This window comes from Cebidichthys violaceus, unplaced genomic scaffold, assembly GCF_023349555.1.
Source record: "Cebidichthys violaceus isolate CVI_PGR_0920_01 unplaced genomic scaffold, fCebVio1.0.p SCAF_10, whole genome shotgun sequence".
Classification (NCBI taxonomy): domain Eukaryota; kingdom Metazoa; phylum Chordata; class Actinopteri; order Perciformes; family Stichaeidae; genus Cebidichthys; species Cebidichthys violaceus.
The window spans coordinates 8,237,820-8,257,638 of NW_027176263.1; the positions used below are offsets into that span (position 1 = coordinate 8,237,820).

Sequence of the window (19,819 nt, forward strand, 5' to 3'; positions counted from 1 at the left end):
TGTATGTTAAGGCTCCACACATCGACGCTGCGTGACAAGAGCATTCCAAAATTAATTAGAAGAAAGTAAAGCCCGGACTCTGGATTTTCCGCATCATGCGATGAAAAGTAGAAAGCAGGCTGTGTTTGCGCAATACATAAGTGACAATCTGAGACTCATTATTGAAACATTACTATGGAATCAAACGTTTTTGTGGGAGTTCAAATGTGGTCAAATATGAGTTCGTAAGTGTGCACATGCGCCTGAATCTTTGGAAACCATCCACCTGCGCTGCACAGTGGTATTGCAGGATTGTTTAGCCTTTTTTTGTCGGTAAAGTCGAAATGGAGACACAGCAGACTTCAACTATATGAACATCGTCACAGACGAACTAAACAGGCGGGTGACAAAACGTAGGGATTCCCAAACGTTTGCATGTCAAAGCAGAGACTCCTCTGCTGACTTTGATTGTTTTTGCGAGCATTTTAAAGTTCCAATGTCACTACTCTTGCTCGCTCAATAATATCCTTCAAAGGGGTATACTTAATTGTAAAAGGACACACAAACATGGTGTTCCTCTTCAGCTCAAAATGTACTGAATTAGAAAGTTTGGCGCACGTGGATGATCACTCAAGTGACAGTGAAACATTATAAATCATATAAAAACACGCTTTCATGCAAAAATAAGTAAACAAGGTTTGCTTTAAATAAATAAGTCACATGTCAGTCAGAAAGCATTGCACACTGGTGAAAGCTCTAACTATTCATCATGAGTTCATTACATTTCGCAGGTCGCCTAAACCTTAAGTAAACTGAATGAACATGCATCATATTATTATTATTATTATTATTATTATCATTATTATTATTTAGTCAATAAAAAAGGCTCATGTCGCTCATAAAAAAAATAATAAAGAATGCCAAAATGAAAATTGTGGAATAATGTTGTTTGGTGCTTGAGAAACGTGTAGTGGAAGTGGGTGAACTGTCGTGTGCTGTGGTGGAATTCTAAAATGTCAGAAAAGTATAGGTATTGTTTTAGTTGCAAAGGTAGCAGGCTCGGTGCTTTGACAGACATACCGGAATTGCCACCACTGGATTGTCTTTGAGCTTCCCTATCAACGTGAAGCCATCCAGACTGACTTTTTGTCGGGGTGGTATGTTCTGAGAACCGACCATGACACAGTCCACGAAAAGGATAACAGAGTGCCTGCTGACTTGGAGCAGGACTTGGTGCCACTGATCATTGAAAAGAAAAGCCAGACGGCTGAAAGCAACAGTCTGCTTCCCGGTGTCCAGTGCTGTGAAGGTAAACTCCAGAGACTGAGACTTCCCGTTGAGTCTGACGGCCAGCTGCTCCTTTCCATTTTCAGACTGCATTTGCCAGATATTCCAGTTTTTATTGATGGCGCTGCCACTCATGCGCAGCACGGCCATAAATGCAAACTCCTCCGGCAGCCCCAGGGGATAAGCTGATCTGAAACATAAAAGATGGACTATTATACACTATATTATACTATATAATTAATTTTCGATTAAAAAAAAATGTACTGAACATGAATTGTATCATCCACTATTGTCCCTTTTATAATGGCCACATCATATATCTCATCAAATAAATGCCCATTTTGTGTAGTTTCTTTTTAAAGTTGTATTCCAGAAGGAATGTGGTGGTACAGGTAAAGTCAGTCTCTAATGATCAGGACCATGGACAGGGTAAACGGCGTTATACCAGCTCAACCACTAGGGGTCAGTATTCACTCGTGCAACTCCACTTCAACGCCCTGACGCTTACCTTGTGTTGATCCTGAAGTTGAACGCTGGGCCTATTCGATAAGCAACGTGCTGTGGAGATGATCCTGTCACCTTTTTAACAGTGCCCCTTCTTGCCAGCTCAGCAATGTGGAACTGGGACATAATATAAAACCCTAAGAGCGCAGGGACAAAAGAGTGGTTGAATGCAAAAATCATCTTGCAGGTCCATGACCTTGGGTAGATCCTACTGTATGATAAATTGCTATAATTATTATATATGAAAGGGTGAAACAATATACTCATACTTACAGTATACTTTGTTGCTTTTTCCAAACTATGGTAATATAAGATAATTTTGTACAGTTTCACAAACATACAGTATCGGCATAATAAGTATGAGTTTTACTGTGTGTGTGTGTGTGTGTGTGTGTGTGTGTGTGTGTGTGTGTGTGTGTGTGTGTGTGTGTGTGTGTATATATATATATATATATATATATATATATATATATATATATATATATATATATATATATATATATATGGGACTAAAATTATGTAGTTCTATTTTTGTGCAGGCAGGGCAAATACAAAAGCAAACTGTGCTTATAGTTTTTGTGAATCCACCTGGGAAATGATCCTCCCCAATGCTGATCTGAGGGCACATGGACTGCTGCTCCATATGAATACCAACTTGAGATGAAAATCTCACAGCTGCAAGATGGAAACAGAAAGCATCCGGTTAGCAGTCAAAGTGTGTGTGTGTGTGTGTGTGTGTGTGTGTGTGTGTGTGTGTGTGTGTGTGTGTGTGTGTGTGTGTGTGTGTGTGTGTGTGTGTGTGTGTGTGTGTGTTTGTTGTGGGGAGGGAATAAAAGCTCAGTGTTTGGAAAGCTGTACCACTGCCTTGAATAAATATTAGGCTATCTCTGGCTGTTTGTGGCTTCCTCTTTAACACTTAAGTTCTAGATTTGCCTATTTTAACACATCTGGACAGGAAGTTAAATGTCTTATTAGGTTTGAATAAATGCTTCACATACTACAAGTTGTTCCTTTTGCGATTTGACAGGCAGGCTGCCAGCATTGTATTAATTATCTGACACTGTTCACATGGCCACAGTTGATACTGTACTATAATATGTTGATGCTTTGTCAGTATGTATTTATCAGTGTATGCGGGTATTACCATTTAATGCACAGTTGAGTCTATTCACAGGCACACAGCTGGACTCTCTAACCAAGTAATGTTAGTGCTGCTACACAGACCCACATAGGATACATGTCATAAAATATAGATAAGAGTATAAGTGTGTAAGGCGGTAAGACAAAATAATGTGAAAGCCTCATGGAACAAAAACTATATGTAGTTATATAATAAGTGCCTTATATCAATGACTATCAATTAACAGAGTGTGACAGCTATAAATGAGGGCTGTAACATAAACGGGTAACAGCTCCGCAGACCTTGCAAATGCATTAACGAAAAACGGCACAATTATTCAATATGTCAAGAGGAACATATGCCGAGCACAGAGAAAGTGCTTCAACAAAGACGAACAGCAGCAGAGTTATAATTAACATATTGAGTATGTAGTGGGTTGACAGACACTGATAATCGGCATTCAAGTGAACATCACTCGTCTTTTGCAGCAATGCACTGCACTGATAATAGTGTTACTCTATTGTTGAGGTGTTTTTATGTGAAATGTTCACATTATTTTGTCCACCTTTGTCACCGTTATCTCACCCAATTGCACCTTGCAGTGCAGAAGACTATACTTACTTTGAGAATGAAGTCCTGTGCAAAGATATTGTGGGATCAAATAGCAACAGCACAATGAGTACAGAAGGGTATTTCTGGAACGCAATCAGAAAGAAAATAAGCCGTGCAGTTTGAGTTAGAAATGTATTTGTTTGCATTATGCCTGTCTTACATAATTGAAATTATAGACTGCCACAGTGTTGGCATCAATTACATGTCAGTCCCAACACTCACAAGGTCACTGTTACATAAATTGTTTACCTTTTGACTCCACCCATTTCATAGCTTCATCTGGAAAGGAAAAAAAAATAAACACCTGCTGCTGGATGTTTCTATAGATCGGCTTGCAGGAGAGAACAAGACCCTGGATAGTTGCTCCCTCAGCAAGAGTGAAAACCTTCAGGTCACAGTGAGGGGTCTCTTATAGGCTTGACTGTCATTTATTTGGGGGAGTGAGTCAACAGTCTCCACAGTGTCAACTTTACACTACACTGGAGTTATCTTGCTCCCACCTTGGATTTAATGTTGATGCTTTTTCAAGTAAAGTTACAGTATTGTACTCCATTTGTTGTTCTATTATTACGAGTGTGTACCATAAGTAATATAAGGTAAATTAGTTGTGGAAAAGATGATTTTACCCTGCATTGGCTTTATTTGTCCAGCACTTTTGGGAACTGCATTCTCTGTCATCTCTATGGTTGCACGTTATTCAGATAGCATTTCTTCCAGTGCAGTCTAAACTGAGAATCAAGAGACGCTGACTAAAAAGCAATTTGAGCTGGGTTTGCTCTTTTAGACGAACTGGCAGAAAAAAAGTTCTCATTCTGCAATTCCTGAAATATGGTGGAGGACTTGTATCTTTAAAATGTAAGGAAAGAATCCAGAAGCCATTAGAATGCATTGAGTTTATTACCAAGAAACCCAGCTTCGATGATGTTGTCATTGGTTTTAAGAATTTTGAAAGGAAGGAAATAAAAAAAAGTTCACTAGTCTCAAAGTGACAAATAGCCTGGCAGGAACTCATAGTTGATATACACAGAAAATAAAACGCAGTTGTTTTAACATCTTCATAACAAGTGACATGCACAGTGTCACAAGATGTGAATACATTTATTTTTCAAAAACAGTTTACGGCTAATAATACAATTTATAATAATAGTAGTATTGTCATTATTATCATCACATGCATCCAACACTTCAACGCTCCATTTATAGGTAGCAATTTTGCATGTGCGTCAACTGCGTCTCTGGTATGTGCAGCAACGCGCAGTTAAATGTTCGTGAGCGTGCAGGTAGAGCAGCGCTTGCTGGTGCTGTCAGCTCTTCAGATTGAGCACAGTTAGCTTGATGGCTAGCATACACAAACAACACTGTTCATGGAGATCCATGGCCACTCTGCTCTGTGTGTCATTTTAAGGGCGTTTCTCCTGTAACGCTTGCCAAACTAGGACGTGACATAGTCAGCACAGTGGTGTTTTCTGTCCGCAGCTTACAGCGAAAGGACGGCGAGAGGATTGAAATTGGAGCTAACGTTGGTTAGCTAGCTGCTGTTAGCTTGCCAACGCAATGGTGAGTAGCGTTAGCTTTCTTACGTTAACGTTAGACCCGCTGATAACTGTTCGGTGGGTGGCTAATGTTACGCTAACTGTTACTGTTAGCTAGCTACGAGCGAGAGTTTATTCTCCCGTTGGTCCAGTATGTTGTGTGTTTTTCAGATCGTTCCTGATCTTTTGTGGGCCCTTGACAACAATATTTAACGTTAGCTTCCCACCTGTAACCCATAAAATACCCTTGCCGAGATTCTGCCCACTTGCCAGTGACCTGTGCCACCTCACTTACTCCAGCAACAGCGTCACAATAATGCAGCTAACGTCAAGTCATAACTTTAATAGACGCTCCGTTTTCCAAAATTGGGTCTGTATCAGTTTTGGGGTTTTAGCTGGTGACGTACATGTTCCCGTTTTTAAAGAAGAAACTGTTCTCCGGAGTATGTTACGGCCTTGTCATATATATTTTGAATAAGGCTAACGTTAACGTTAACTAACGTTAGATGTTTTAATTTTCCTTTCTCGGAGGTGGGTTGTTGACTTGAATTATATGAAGTGCTGGCTACATATTAATTGTTGGAGTTTGATTTGGTAAATGTGGCATTTTGTTTTCCTATCATTTTTCCAAATTACCATTTTATATTGATTGTGAGTTTATTTACAAACGTTTCATCTGCATTGGCAGCTCGGTTGGTTTATTGGCACCAACATGTCAGCCTTCTAAACAGTCGACACCTTAAATGTACAGTTGCTCCTCTGAGTTTCTTCGCAGCAGATATGTTTGTGTAAATATTCATAGACCCCACCATTAGAAACTGGAGAACTGTTTGTCTATTGTACAGGTTTAACAATGCCCCCCCCCCTCCCTCTATGTCATTATTGTTCACCTCACAGTGTAGTTACACAGCAGCTGTCAGTGGTTTGACATGAATGAATAATTCAGCTTGGTGTAAATTGTACTTGGTGGCTTGATTCATATGTGAGTTGCTCAATCTGTCTGCCATAACAATAATTTGTTTCAATTTCTGTAAAACGGTGATAAAGTGGTTGTTTCAAGGTCTTGATAAAGGGAATCAAACCCCAAGTTAAAACAGAAAGGCGTCAGGGTCAGCCAGTTTATTCATGTAAACTACTCGTGTCCTTGTACATCCTCTGTGCCGTTTTTAACGGACGGCTTTCAAAGATAACTTCTTCCAGGAATGGATCAACAGAACCTGGTCCTATTCGCTCTGCGGTAGGCATCTGTGTCAACCAGGTCAAATTCCTGGTGGGCTGTTTCTATCTCATATTGGTTTTCACTTGCATGAATACAATGCCTTGTGGTCTCCCAGTGGATGATTTATTCATTTCATTATATGACTAATTTAGGGACCGTCTGTATGATTATTTTTCTTACCCCCCCCCCACGCAGTACAGCCAAAAACAACTACGTGGCCTTTTTCTTTAATTAGGCTTGAGCTAAAAATGTTTGCATCTAATGACGAGGATGTCTGTGTTTATTTCTAACACTACCAATTGTATTTCAGGCCTATTTTTGCAATGCTATTTATAATACTTTCCCTGACCCTGTCATATTAATGCTATAATTGTCAGGGCTGTTAACCAATTAGGCCCTGAGGATAGTAATAATGCCCCATAAAAGTTGATCCAAGTATTTTTTGAAGACGATAGGCCTTGGCTTTGTGTAATTATTCAGATCATTTCAGTCCTGTGTTGTATTTACACCAATATGTCTCTCGTAGAAATACTGTATTTCAACCAAGTTGAAAGAAAGAAACTAAAACCTGTTTGCTTTAGCCGAATCCTGGAGCTGAAATGACCAATTTTGATGACTTTAACCTGTAGGCCTACAGGTGTATCCCCGATGATGTAAGGCACCCCTGCCTGTAGAGACAAAGATGACTGAAGTCCAGGCCACAGTGGAGTTCTCTGTGGAGCTCCACAAGTTCTACAACGTGGACCTGTTCCAAAGAGGGTGAGTGTCATCTCATTGTCTCTGCTCTGTGTTTCCAGCAGGTGGCAATTCATTCATGCTTTACCAAAGAGAGTGTTTTTCTAATATACATTACAGACAAGTCTACCTTGCTAATGAAAGAAATCAGCTATGATGGCACGCTTTAGAGGGATCTATTCCATGAGTGTCCCAGCCAATCTGGGGGAGTCGGTAATCTTGGTTAGACCTTGAGGGGGGGAAGCAGAAAAAACGAGTTTCTCCACAAAGAATCACTCAAAAGCACCATTTTAAACCGTGTGTTCACCAGAGACATGTTCATATTGTTGGAAGTAAGTCAGTCAGCATGAAAAAAAGCTTTAAAAAAAAAATGACTAATTGATTAAAGGATTCTTTAGTCAACTAAGACCAAAACGGCTGGGAGGAAGCAGCGCTATCTGACTCACTACATTTTAATATATCTTGATTACTGTGGTGCTGCAGGGATTGTAAAATCGTAAAGCTATTTGTGTTTAATTGACACCTGAAAATGGATGTCTTAGGAAGCCTCTATTGACAGAGCTTCAAGTAATCGAAATTCCTTTTATCACAGCAGCCGTGTAATGATGCGTCCCTTTGCAGAGATAAAACTCCTGCTCCACGCTCCCGGCTCGTTTACTACCCGAGTGACCGCAACAGAAAGCGCTCATTGTTTATTCATGAGAGTTGTAGTGTCATTTTGCAGGTGCTGCGGTTTGGATGCTGCTTTGGACTGAGCTGACACACAGTTTGTCTGCATTTTCAGGTTCTACCAGATTCGTGCCGGTCTGAAGGTGCCATCCCGGGTTCCACACAAAGTTGAGACCAGCCTGCTTCACCCGGGAGGTAAATACATTTTAGATGATGGAAAGAGACCGTTCCTGTGTTTTGAAAAGGATTCATGTACGCTTTGTGGCTCCAATTGGTCAACCCAAGCCCTGCCCCTTTCCTTTCAATTCTCCAATTAAAACCATAAAAGTAGTAGCAATACTTCATAACTTGCAGTATGCATAACGTAATGCTGTTTGTGTCCCTGTGAAGGCAGGTGAGACTAATTAAGTCATACATACATGCATACATACATACATACATCACTTTCAGCTCTCTGATATTAGCACCGTTTTGTCGAAAGTTGTAATTGCAGATTTGGTTTACTTATTGATTTGTTTACTGGTGGGGCACTGGCTTATCTCACTGGCCGATCCTTGTTCTCATTGTTCCTCTAAGGCTTAGTGCCCCCCCCCCCCCTTTGCTTACAGACCTGCACTGCTCATTTCGCACAAAGCACTACATTTTTGTTTCATAAATAAATGGGATCATCAAGGGGTGTGTAGTTCCAATGCGTCAATGTTTTAAATTCCGTTTGTATTACTTTGAAAGCCTTGCTCAGTAGAGTAGACGGGGAAACGACACTTCACTGCACTTTCATCTTCAATGCAGACCTGATGAGGTCGGATAATTCCTGGCACAAGTTCTATGAAGATCATTATCTGTAGGTTTGCTCATTTATGATCTTTTTTTTTTGGGATCTGCAAAATCCATCTAGATGTCTCTCCATCTTTGAACTGTCAGCCATGTGTAACAACAGCTGACATACCAATAGTTTGGCGCCCGGTGATTCTAAAAGTTTATACAGAAATAATCTAAAGCAGACTGGTTCGCTATAATCATTTATATTTTTCTCAAACACACAGTTAATTCTAGTGGCTTTTGTCTAGGCTCTGATCTGGCGTTTCCCGCTTCAGTCCAAGATGATGTCATCTGCAGCAAAACTTTCCAAATTCTCTACAAGAATGAAGAGGTTGTGGTCAACGACGTCCTCCTCTTCAAAGTGATGATGCTGCTGGATGAGAAGAAGGTATATTTCTCTGCATATTTTTTCAAATGATCAGGGATGTGATATAAAAAGATTTTAAAAAGGTATTTTCATTTCAACTTAAAAAAAAAAAGAGGTGATGCTTTTAGTATGGGATTTATTTTGTATATCTATTATTGTGACCCAATGTTGTGTTTTTCTATATGATGCCAATTCTCTCCGCCGACTAAAAATGTATCCAATTTACATGAGTTTGTTTGACAGTTGACTATAGCATGCATCACATGTTTTCTGCAATGTTTTTATATGGTGTTTTCTATTGTATCCTTAAGTATTTTAAAATAAATAGAGCAAGGTGTGAATCTTTTTGTGGCATGAATACTGGGACAATCTTTTCTTTTTTTTAACAAACATATGAACACAATTTTGGAAGAACAGGTGCTGTCTTCAACCAAGAGCAGTACATTAGAAGCATGATGCACCTGCAAAATGTCACAGAATTGGATTCAAAGGGATTCTTTGATCAACCCCCAAAACAGCCGTCAGGATGAATATCTTCCGTGAGATTGCTTGTGCTTTGTTTGTGCTGCTCCACAGTTCGCCTGCTTGGAGAGCCTTGTTTTTTTGGTGGTGAGGTTCAACTGTTCTAACGGGGCACATCAGAGTGTTCTTGACATCAGGGTGACGGATTACGATCACCCAAGGCTTCAAAATGCATCAGGCTGATAAGAGCTGATGCCATCAAATGAAAAAGAACCGGCTTGAAGGGTGTTGTATAGATCTTGCTGATGGACTAGGGACACCATATGCTTTAACACACTGGCTCTAAATTCGACTGTCTCCTCTGTTTTTCAATATTCTCAGGTGGAAGAGTCCCTCAATGACATTGATTTCCAGCTATTCCTGGATTTATATTTCACAGATGGTGATTACACGTAGGTGTTGCAACATTTTTACTGCATGTTCCTTTTTCAGTGTTTGTGAATTTGATATTTGCACCTCTTATAAAACAATAAGGCACTAATGTGTTCCTCTGTATCTTCCTTTTTATTTAATTTCCACAGGCCAGATGATCCAAGCTCTCTACAGAACATCAGTGGCCGCACACTTCGTTTGCACTTTAGCCTTCAGCGAGGCATCCACCAACACGTCAACGTCATGTTTGACTACTTTCACCTGTCTGTCATGTCTGTAGCCATCCATGCCTCCCTAGTGGCTCTACATCAGCCCCTTATCAGGTCAGACTGCTATCTAACACCAGAAAACATGTCGGACGCTCACTGAATCCAGTTGCACATTCATGCAAGTGCTGCAGCTCTTTCATGGATCTCCATCATGTTATCTACTGTTGTTGTTTACTCCACACAACACATTTAACATTACAGTTGAAGTAAACAACATAGCTGTTATTTTTAACTTGACATGTATGTGCAGCTGTGTGTGATTATAAGTAGAAGAAACCTCATTAGAAGTGCTCATTAAATTCTTGTGGCGATTAGCAGAGTTTGACGTCACTCTGTGTGTTTACCTAGTTTGCCTCGACCGGTGAAAACCACATGGCTGAACCGCAACGCTCCACCGCAGAGCAAAGACTCCGTCATCCCACCTCTGGAGAATGTGGTGTTCGGTGGCAGTTATGTCAAGCAAGTATCGCCAGACGTAAGTGGACCTTCTTCATAGCCATGTCTTTGGAAATGGCTGTATTTCATTTGTAGATGCTTCTCAACTACTGAGTTGTCATAAAAGTCTGAAAGATGCCACCGTTGTATCATTTTACAAGCTTGCTGTAACACAAAGGGCTAAATTAAGCACTTGATAAAAAGTAAACGGTTGTCATAAACCTAATAATACTTCCTTTTATGAGGAAGAAATAAAGCTGAAGGAATAAAAACAACCTTGCATGTATTGTTAAGGCTGCCTGCCAGTAACACAGGCTTTGATTATTACACGGACTGTGCTGTGGACTTGACAGTTGTTCACCTCAGGTGGAATGGTGTTACATTCATTGCGTCTGAAGCACAGGGAGAAGTGTCGGGCTGTTGACAGATATGGCATCTATCAGACCATCGTCACATTGGACCAGGAGTAATTGGCCTCTCCTGCCAGAGTGGTGGGCAGCTAAAGCTGCCCCTGAGACGCGGTAGTGTGGATGTACCGGAGTCATTCGGACAGAACAGAGGCAATAACCCTCATCACTCCTCGATGCATCACTAACGGGCAGCTTGGGAACAACAGCACATCGACCGCTATTCATTTCACGACCGGCATCTGTGCAGAAAGCCCAATAAAGTGTTGACCGCTGGATATCGCACACTCAATAAATGTCTAGTAACTGGCAGGATAATCTGTTGGGATTTTTTAGGGCTGTGGTGATTACTGTAATACAGTCTTAAACCGTTTTCTCCTCTATATATTGATACATGGGTATGGATCAATGTTGAATTCATCATCAAGAATCATGTTTTTAACGTTCATTTGTTTACCTGATTTGCTGTTTTTCAATAGATTCTGTTTGTGACCACGGACTGTGCAGATTTAATGCAGAACACATTATTTACAAAAATCTGAAATTAAAATTGGCAAAAGCATTTAAGATCGTGTTGCTGAGCCTGAGAGTTTGTTTCCAAGCCCTGGTAAAGGCTATGAACCGAACGTTTACAACCGCTTAGGATGTTTAGAACAGCAATAATTTAATATTGTTTCCAGAATTACATCTTCTACGGCGTGTCTTCTGTGTCCCTCGTGATTCCTCAGGGCCGGACGTTCCTGGTGTCTGACCACTGTCTGCAGCACGCCTTCAGTCTGCACCATGACCTCTGCTCCAATCTCCTGCTGGCCTACCAGGGCCTCTTTGACTACTTCACCTCCATTACCAAGGACCTGCCCTCCTCCCATCGCATGGAACTAGGTACACAGCACTATGGCTTCACTGTCATGTCACAGGTTGTATGAAATCCTAAATCCCAGACTTATTTACTGTTATTTTTTTCAACTCAAGCACCAAAAAGAAGCAAGTATCATCTTTTTTTTTTGCTTTGGTTGGATTTTCATTGTTTTGTCTTTTCAGCGTCGGTGTTTGTTGAGTTCTCATATCATTTCACCTGATCCCTACACATTGACACAACCAGCAACCCGTTAAGTTAATTCAGGAATCCAACTGTCTTTAATTAATCTCAGTTCATTATACTTGCACTCATTAGATAAGTCTGGTAACCACTAAACTGAAGCCTAATTGTAACATCTCCTAAATACAAGTCATTGTTGTAACTGTGGCTCACTATAACTAACCCACACAATTAAACAGATATTAACCCATCCCAGAAGACCAAATAATAAAAAAGATAAATATGTGCAATCTTACTAGCCAAGCCCAGCATGCAAGTCCTATATGAGCGAGTACTCAGAAGACCCTATCCCCGAAGTCAAAGGCACGTCTACATAGGTATGTCCTGACCCTCACAGTACCTCAACTCAGCCTGCCTTTCTCTCTTCGATTCCTTTTCCTCTTTTTAGAAAACACCACTTCCTCTTTGTGTCCCATTTCCCAGAAACATTATTCTTAAAACTGCTGTCATGCCATATGTGTGTATATATATACTCCATCTTTCTTTCTTTCTTTCTTTCTTTATAACTAGGCATTGGTCAAAGAGTCAAAACACAGTGGCTCTCTAGAATTTGTAGCGACTCTCTGCTCAAGTCATATAAAATGTACTTTCTAACACCACTTCCTTATTCTGCCTGTATTACAGGCCCTTTTAAAAAAGACATTATGCATAATTAAACAGGTACATTATAGTAGTGATTCTTAGTAATGCTGTTCCTCTGCATTCTCAGAACAACTCGACTTAGAGGCCCGTCTAGCTGAGTTATGTGAACATGTCAAGGTAAGACCTTTTTCATATTTCCTCATTGGGCAATGATGCAAAAAAATTCATAGGAAGCAACTAGCCTGGTGCTAAGTTGATGGGGCGGGAGGAGGTAACACGAAATATGGCAAAGGGACATATAGAAGCACAAACAAAGGGAATAAGGTTTACTTTTGGAATTGTTTTTTTATTTTATTTTATCAAGGGATGCAGTGTTGGCGGATAATGAAGCTGAACTGTTTTCATTACCAAGTAATGCAGAGTTGCAAAAGAAAGCTGAACTGGAGTCAGTGGTGAGAATCCTTTATAGTTGCAAGGTGACTCGAGGTGTGTTTGCAAATGATGTTACTGAATCCTCTGAGTTTGTTCATTTGTAAGCAGACTGGCAAGCTCGCCGATGTTTCTTCACAGTTGGTAGAATTACCTTTTTAAAACTAGTTTCTGGAACATTTCATAATTGTGTAGGTGAGATAAGCTCTCTTTAGTGGTTGGATCCTGGAGTCCTGATAGGTTAGCCCACTTACGATTACGAGTGATAGAGAACGTGTTTCTGTAGGTGATGGTGGTACATTATGCAAGTCAAGTTCCTCTTGTGTGTTTCAGTGTACAGCACTTTCTTTCCACATATAGTATTTCATATTAGATATGCAACAACGGTTACGACAGACACACGAATGGAAATAGATTAACTTTATGTATTTTGGAGGCTTCATATGCAGCTTCATTTGATTAGAACAAGCAGGTTTTTTTTATGATTGTAATACTATTCATTTGTTTGTCATAAAAAGTTACTTGAAAAACCATAACGGCCTAATTATTATTATTAACTTAACTATTAACTCTTTAGAAATAAACTTGTGGAAATGAAGACTAACAGTACTCCAGTGTCTTTGAGAGAGGTCCTTGTGACACAAATGATTAAAGGCACAATGAGTAAGATTTGTCATTTTAAGGTTTGTAAACACAACCTTCAAATTTGGCCGCTCCTCCCCGGCTCAACAAGGGTTACAGTCTGACACGTGGTCGCTATGTTGTTTTTAGGGGTTGACGCCTGATCACAGAAAATTGAAAAGGAAATAAAATACAGGCAGACTAGGGCAGGGTCTCTGAGAGGGATTATCTTTGTTTGTGCTTAGACATTGTTTTGTTTTTTTAGGAAAATCCAACTCATTGTGCCAAGTCCTGTTGCATAGAACTGCATGCCATTGTTCTTGCATTGTGCATGCTCGCTTGAGCCCTCTGGTGGGTGACTTGTGTCTCCATACTTTTTAGCAGAAAGCGGAGTCCCCCGACGAGCTGGCAGAACTGGTCAATATGAACCTGGCCCAGCTCTGCTCTCTGCTCATGGCTCTCTGGGGACAATTCCTGGAGGTAGTGTCCCTGCAGGAGCACGTTGCTGCCCTACTAGCTATGGAGCACCATACTCTGAGAGTGAGTCCCGACTTCTTAAATCCTCTATAAGTTGGAATATGTGACAAGTTATTTTTTCAAGACACTGAACGTATTTGAACGTATCTTGAACGTATGCTGTGTTTTTTGTTTCAGGTAAGGCGGTTTGCTGAGGCTTTCTTTTGTCTCGAACATCCAAGACAATCTGCACTAGCGTATCAGGAACTACAGTAAGTTGCAGTGTTTGTCTAGGTTATGAAATATAGTGTTGGACTAAATATATATATATATATATATATATATATATATATATATATATATATATATATATATATATATATATATATATATATATATATATATATATTTATTTTTATTTTTTTTTTTTTGTCTTACTCTCCCTCCCTCCCTCCCCTCCTCCACCAGTGCTCACAGTCACCAGCAGATGACGAACGCTATCAAAAGCTCCAGCTACTTCCTGTCTTTGCCTCCACTTCCAGTGGAATGTGCCGACCTAGATGGTGACGTTAGCTCCCTGCCAATCATCTTTGAGGATAGATACCTGGATTCTATCACTGAAGGTCAGTAATACAGTATTACCGTTCAACTATATGTACAGTCAGCAGGCATCGACTATATGTTTTAAAACAAATATGTTTGTTTGTTGCCTTTTTTTGTTTTTTTTCTAAAGATCGTGACGGACCCTGGCTGGGCATGCACAACACGAGGACCGGCTCCGTGTCCAGCAAAACGGACAAGCCCAACTCCAAGGAGTGCAGTGCTGCAGCCAGCCCCATACCGGAGTCTCGGTGTGCCGCTATGGATAACACCTGGCCAGACAGCTACGATCCACCACCCAAGTCCAAAGGCAAGTCGGTCAAACTGAAGAAAAATGCAAAGACTGAGAACTCAAAGAAGCTGATCAGACAGGGCTCCAAGGACTCTGTGGTGTTGGTGGGGTACAAGAACCTCAAAGCTCCTTATGGTGACCCAAAGCACAAGGAAGGGGAAGCTCCCCTAAACCAGGAAGGGGATCGAGATGCATTACACAGGGACTCAAGTAGTTATTTACGGACTTATGCAAATTCCGTTTTTGACTCTGGTGCCACTTCAGCACACTGTGGAGACGGTGCTATTGAATCTGTCGCAGATGACAATATTAGTGCTGCTGCTTGTCAAAGAGGTTCCTTCAAAAAGCCCACAGACGCACAGAACAATCCTCAGGCTGGTACTGGGGTTATTGCTCCATGCAACCAACCGCTTTGCAAAGATAAGCAAGTTGACCACGGTGGCCAAAAGTTGCCAGAGTGGTCTGCTGGGCTGAAGCAAATTGAGGTGAAACCAAGTTTAAAGGACCCATACCAAGGGGACAAAGTAACTGTTTTGCTCCCATGTCGGACTGATGGAACTGAAATCAGTAATGTTCCTGAGACAGACGTCTGTGAATCAAAGCGGTCTGTAGTGGACTCAGTTTTCGAAAGGCCCGGTAAAGAGGCAGCGCAGCGTAGCCAGTCCTGTCTGGTCTCAGTCCAGGTGAAGAGTGATTGTATCAGGCTGCCGGACGGAGGAGCCCCCAGTGCCTCGTCACGACTCTCGGACTCGGGCATCGAAAGTGAGCCCAGCTCTTTTGCCACTCAGCTGGTTCCTGGACTTCAGACTTTTGCAGGACTAGGCGTCTCTGAATCGGGCATAGCTGCCCCCCAGCCCGAGAGGCCCCTCCTGAGTCCTGCACCGCGGCCAGTTCAGCAAAGTTCTGTGCAAAAGCCCAGCGGGGGGGCAGCAGAACATCTTTACCCAGAGAATACCAGCGCTGTCAGTGGAGTCCAGTCCTCTCTCACTTCCATCAACTCCCTGCCCTCAGATGATGATGAGGGTGAAAGCTCCTCAAGGGGCTCCAGTGGAGCTGAAGTCCGAGGCAGGAAGTCCAGTGTTTTGGTGCAGGAGCAGAGTGTAGTGTTCTCTGAAGATATCACCATCAGACCGGCCATCGACACTGCTGCAGAGGATTCCCTTCTTACAAAGCCTCCCTTTGACTTGGAAACGGACCCCAAATTATTAGGTACTTCTGATCTTGGACTAGAGGGAGCAGCTGGTTCTGGGACCGTTAAAGAACCCTGTAGTGACCCCCATACCGCCTGCCCTTCCAGTAACTCTGCCACCAGCAGCACTGACCTGGTGAAACGTGGGATGGTGGAGAACTACTTTGGCTCGTGCTCTAGCACAGACGCGTCTGAGATCAGCCCGGTGGAGACATCTGCCATCACACTGGGAATCCAGGCGGGGCCCCAGGTGGTGGAGGACGAGGACGAGGCCGAACATGAGATGATCGAGAACGGTTACTATGAGGAAGGTGACGGCTACGCTTTCGTCAATGGCGTTGTTGCTGACGAGGAGCAAAGCGGGGTCGGGGATGCGGCCGCTTCAGAGACGAGTCTTCTGTTTGAGCAGCTCGGCATCGGCTACCCCCGTGAAACAAAGGACTTATCAAAAGCGCCCATCTGCTCCAACATGGCCTCCAGCAGTGCCGGGTGTAGCTTGGGCAGACCTCCCTGTCCCTCCGCTTCCTTCTCCTCCAGCCTGCGGTGGTATGAATGTGCACCCACGCCACAGATGAAAGCGTGAGTCAGCTCGCACAATTTTTCCTCATATCCCACTTTGTGTTATAATTTATGCAGATATTTGTCCCTTCTGGCACACTCTAGATTTATATTCATCAACTATCTTTTTCTGATTATGCAGGTTCATTAAAGCAAAGGAAGAAATGAAACACCTGAAGCTGCCTGGCTTCTTGTACAGCGACGTGTCTGAGCTGGCATCCACTGTGCCCTACTTCAGCCTGGAGGAAGATGAGACTTGTGAAGAAGGCATCCATCTCATAGTCTGCGTCCACGGCCTGGACGGTAGGAAACTATCTTCTAGAGTCAAATAGTTCCTTTAGTTTTGTTTTTGTTTTTAAAAAAACAAAACATATTGGTGTCGTTTCCTGTTCCCTTTACTGCTGCAGGGAACAGTGCAGACCTGAGACTGGTGAAGACTTACCTGGAGCTTGGACTGCCTGGCGCTCGTATAGACTTCCTGATGTCAGAGAGGAACCAGGTGAGTGGATGAGCACACAGACACTACTGTCATCTGTCGTCAGCATGGATGAGCTCTAACACCTTTGTCTTTTCTTTTCATGTAATGCTCTTTTCATCCACAGAATGACACGTTTGCTGACTTTGAGTCGATGACGGACCGACTGCTGGATGAAATAGTCCAGTACATTCAGATATACAACCTCACAGTGTCAAAGATAAGGTAAAAGGTTCTATTCTACCCACATGTAATATATTGTGTATTAGCTAATAAAATAAAGATACTTTAGTTGTTCGTTAGGTAGCTGCACAATGCAGTAGCAGTCAGCTCTCAATAGAATCATAAATAAATATTTAAAAGGTTTTGTTTAACCTTTGCAACCAGTTTAATTTTTTCCAAGTTTTTAAGTCAACTTCATCACTCAGATTGTGTCGAAAAATGCAGTTATTTGAATGTGTTATGTAACACTGTAAATATGTGATGGTTTGGTGTCGTTCTGGTCTCTCTGCAGCTTTGTGGGTCATTCCTTGGGGAACCTCATCGTTCGCTCAGTGCTAACCAGGCCCAGGTTTAAATGTTACCTGAGCAGGCTGCACACCTTCCTCTCGCTCTCTGGACCTCACCTGGGCACATTGTACAACAGCTCTGCTCTGGTCAACACGGGTATGTTTTCAAAGCATTTAGCTGCTGGTAAAACAGCAAACTGCTAGTTGCCATTATTCTCTCTGTCTCTCCTGTGTCATTGTGGTGAAGCCTGTTACGTGACGGTCAATGCTTTGTTCCCAGGCCTTTGGTTCATGCAGAAGTGGAAAAAGTCCGGGTCACTCCTTCAGCTGACTTGCCGTGATAACTCTGATCCTCGCCAAACTTTCCTCTACAAGCTCAGCAAGAAATCTGGTTAGCTTTTTCTTTATTAACAAAATACATTTCAGTCTGTATATGTGGAATATGAGAATGTAGAGGTAACTTTTCTGCTATTCATCTGCTTTTGAAGGTCTGCAGTTTTTCAGGAATGTGGTGTTGGTTGGGTCACTGCAGGATCGTTACGTCCCCTATCATTCTGCTCGAATAGAAATGTGCAAAACTGCAGTAAAGGACAAACAAACAGGTGGGTTTGGATTAAATAATTATGTCTACAAAACTAAATCAAATACCATCATACAATTCCACTAAGGAACATCAAACGTACCAAACCTCGGCCTGTTTCTCTCGTCCATACCAGGTCCTGTGTACGCTGAGATGATTGAGAACCTGCTGCTGCCAGTGCTTCAGAACAAAGACTGTAATCTAGTGCGATATGATGTCATACATGCCCTGCCCAACACAGCCAACTCCCTGATTGGCCGGGCTGCCCACATTGCCGTCCTTGATTCTGAGATCTTCCTGGAGAAGTTCTTCCTCGTTGCAGGCCTCAAGTTCTTTCAGTAGAAGCGAGGCAGAGTCAAACCGAGTCAACAAGAGGAATGTGGAGCTAATACCTCACTGCATCGGAACCTTATTCTGATTATTTCTTGGTTTTTAAATGCATATAATCACTTTTCAAAGACATGAGCAAAATCACAATTTTTTTTTCCATTTCATGTTGTTTATATTGGAATCACAGTGGGTATGGACATTTTTATTTTTCTACTACCATCTTTTAAACATTTATGTGTTTGGGAAGCTATCTCCCCCCCATCATATGCTATATTTTCAGTGGTATTTATGTGTTATGTTTATACTTTTAATTAGTTATTCAATTAATTTTAGATGCTGAACTGGAAATGTAGCTGCTACGAAAATGAAATGGCTGTTTCGGTGAGCTGGCCCAAGTCACGTCTGCACACATACGTACTGTCATCACCATTGCAAACGTTTCCCACCAATTTTAAGAGACACTGCATTGATTTTGCACCACAACTACATTTTACAAGCTTTTGTACTGAAAAATGGTCATTTGTACAAGTTACTTTTTTATCAACAATTTTCCATCGTTTTTAATGGCAAAGATTGCATTTGAGATAGGATTGTTGCTCAGACTTCACAGCCTTTGCTTTGGTCTTAATACTTGCGGGTTCTTTGCCATTTACCCAACCTGGTGTTGGGAGAATAAAGCTTTACTGACAACATAACATTTTATTACAGGGGTTTTAAGCAATGATCATGATTTAGCAAAAGCACATAATGGTAATATGAACTTGTTTTATTGAAAGTATTTGGTTGTTATAATTTGGTGATTGTGTTTGAACTGGAAAGTATTGCTTTGAATTTAAAAAATGTTTTTCGGAAAATTGTTTATATATCATCGTAATCTACCATTAAATATGCATATTATGAAGTTGGTTAAATGACTTTTCTTTCTTTCTTATGTGTCACTGCTAATCACAGGTCTTAGTACACAAAGTGCAGGAAAACCGTTCTGAAGTGATTTCATATCAACTACTAATACAATCTTAGCTGTGCCGTTTATACCGGGGAACAATTTCATTTTATGAGCTAACTAATGTTGGCCAAGCTTGTTATGATGAATTTAAGTCTAGTTTTGATTAACATTGATGTACATCTCTTGGGCTGGGTTCGTTATGATTGAACACATGTAGCAGTATAATTAATTCTATCGTGTCTGCAGTTTGCTCTGTTATTGTAATGCCCTTTCTTTCAATGATCATCTCTCTTTTCATTGTTTAG

At 41.4% G+C, this 19,819-nt stretch overlaps 1 protein-coding gene across 4 annotated transcripts; it reads left to right on the forward strand.

Annotated features, from left to right (window-relative positions):
• Positions 1 to 4,801: 4,801 nt before the first annotated feature.
• On the forward strand, positions 4,802 to 19,469 carry fam135a (family with sequence similarity 135 member A). 4 transcript variants are annotated; one of them, XM_068724172.1, is made up of 21 exons: positions 4,802 to 5,059; positions 6,883 to 7,012; positions 7,773 to 7,852; positions 8,725 to 8,864; positions 9,687 to 9,757; positions 9,887 to 10,060; positions 10,355 to 10,481; positions 11,577 to 11,730; positions 12,187 to 12,264; positions 12,657 to 12,706; positions 13,961 to 14,119; positions 14,234 to 14,307; positions 14,504 to 14,658; positions 14,769 to 16,695; positions 16,817 to 16,977; positions 17,082 to 17,173; positions 17,277 to 17,374; positions 17,664 to 17,815; positions 17,939 to 18,049; positions 18,147 to 18,260; positions 18,375 to 19,469. In XM_068724172.1, exons 2-21 carry the CDS (start codon positions 6,936 to 6,938, stop codon positions 18,578 to 18,580), a joined length of 4,200 nt encoding a protein of 1,399 aa, XP_068580273.1. In that variant the 5' UTR covers positions 4,802 to 5,059; positions 6,883 to 6,935; the 3' UTR covers positions 18,581 to 19,469. The 4 variants fall into 4 exon arrangements, with proteins under 4 accessions (XP_068580273.1, XP_068580282.1, XP_068580290.1 ...); XM_068724181.1 differs by having other exon boundaries at positions 13,964 to 14,119; XM_068724189.1 differs by lacking the exon at positions 12,187 to 12,264.
• Positions 19,470 to 19,819: the final 350 nt, after the last annotated feature.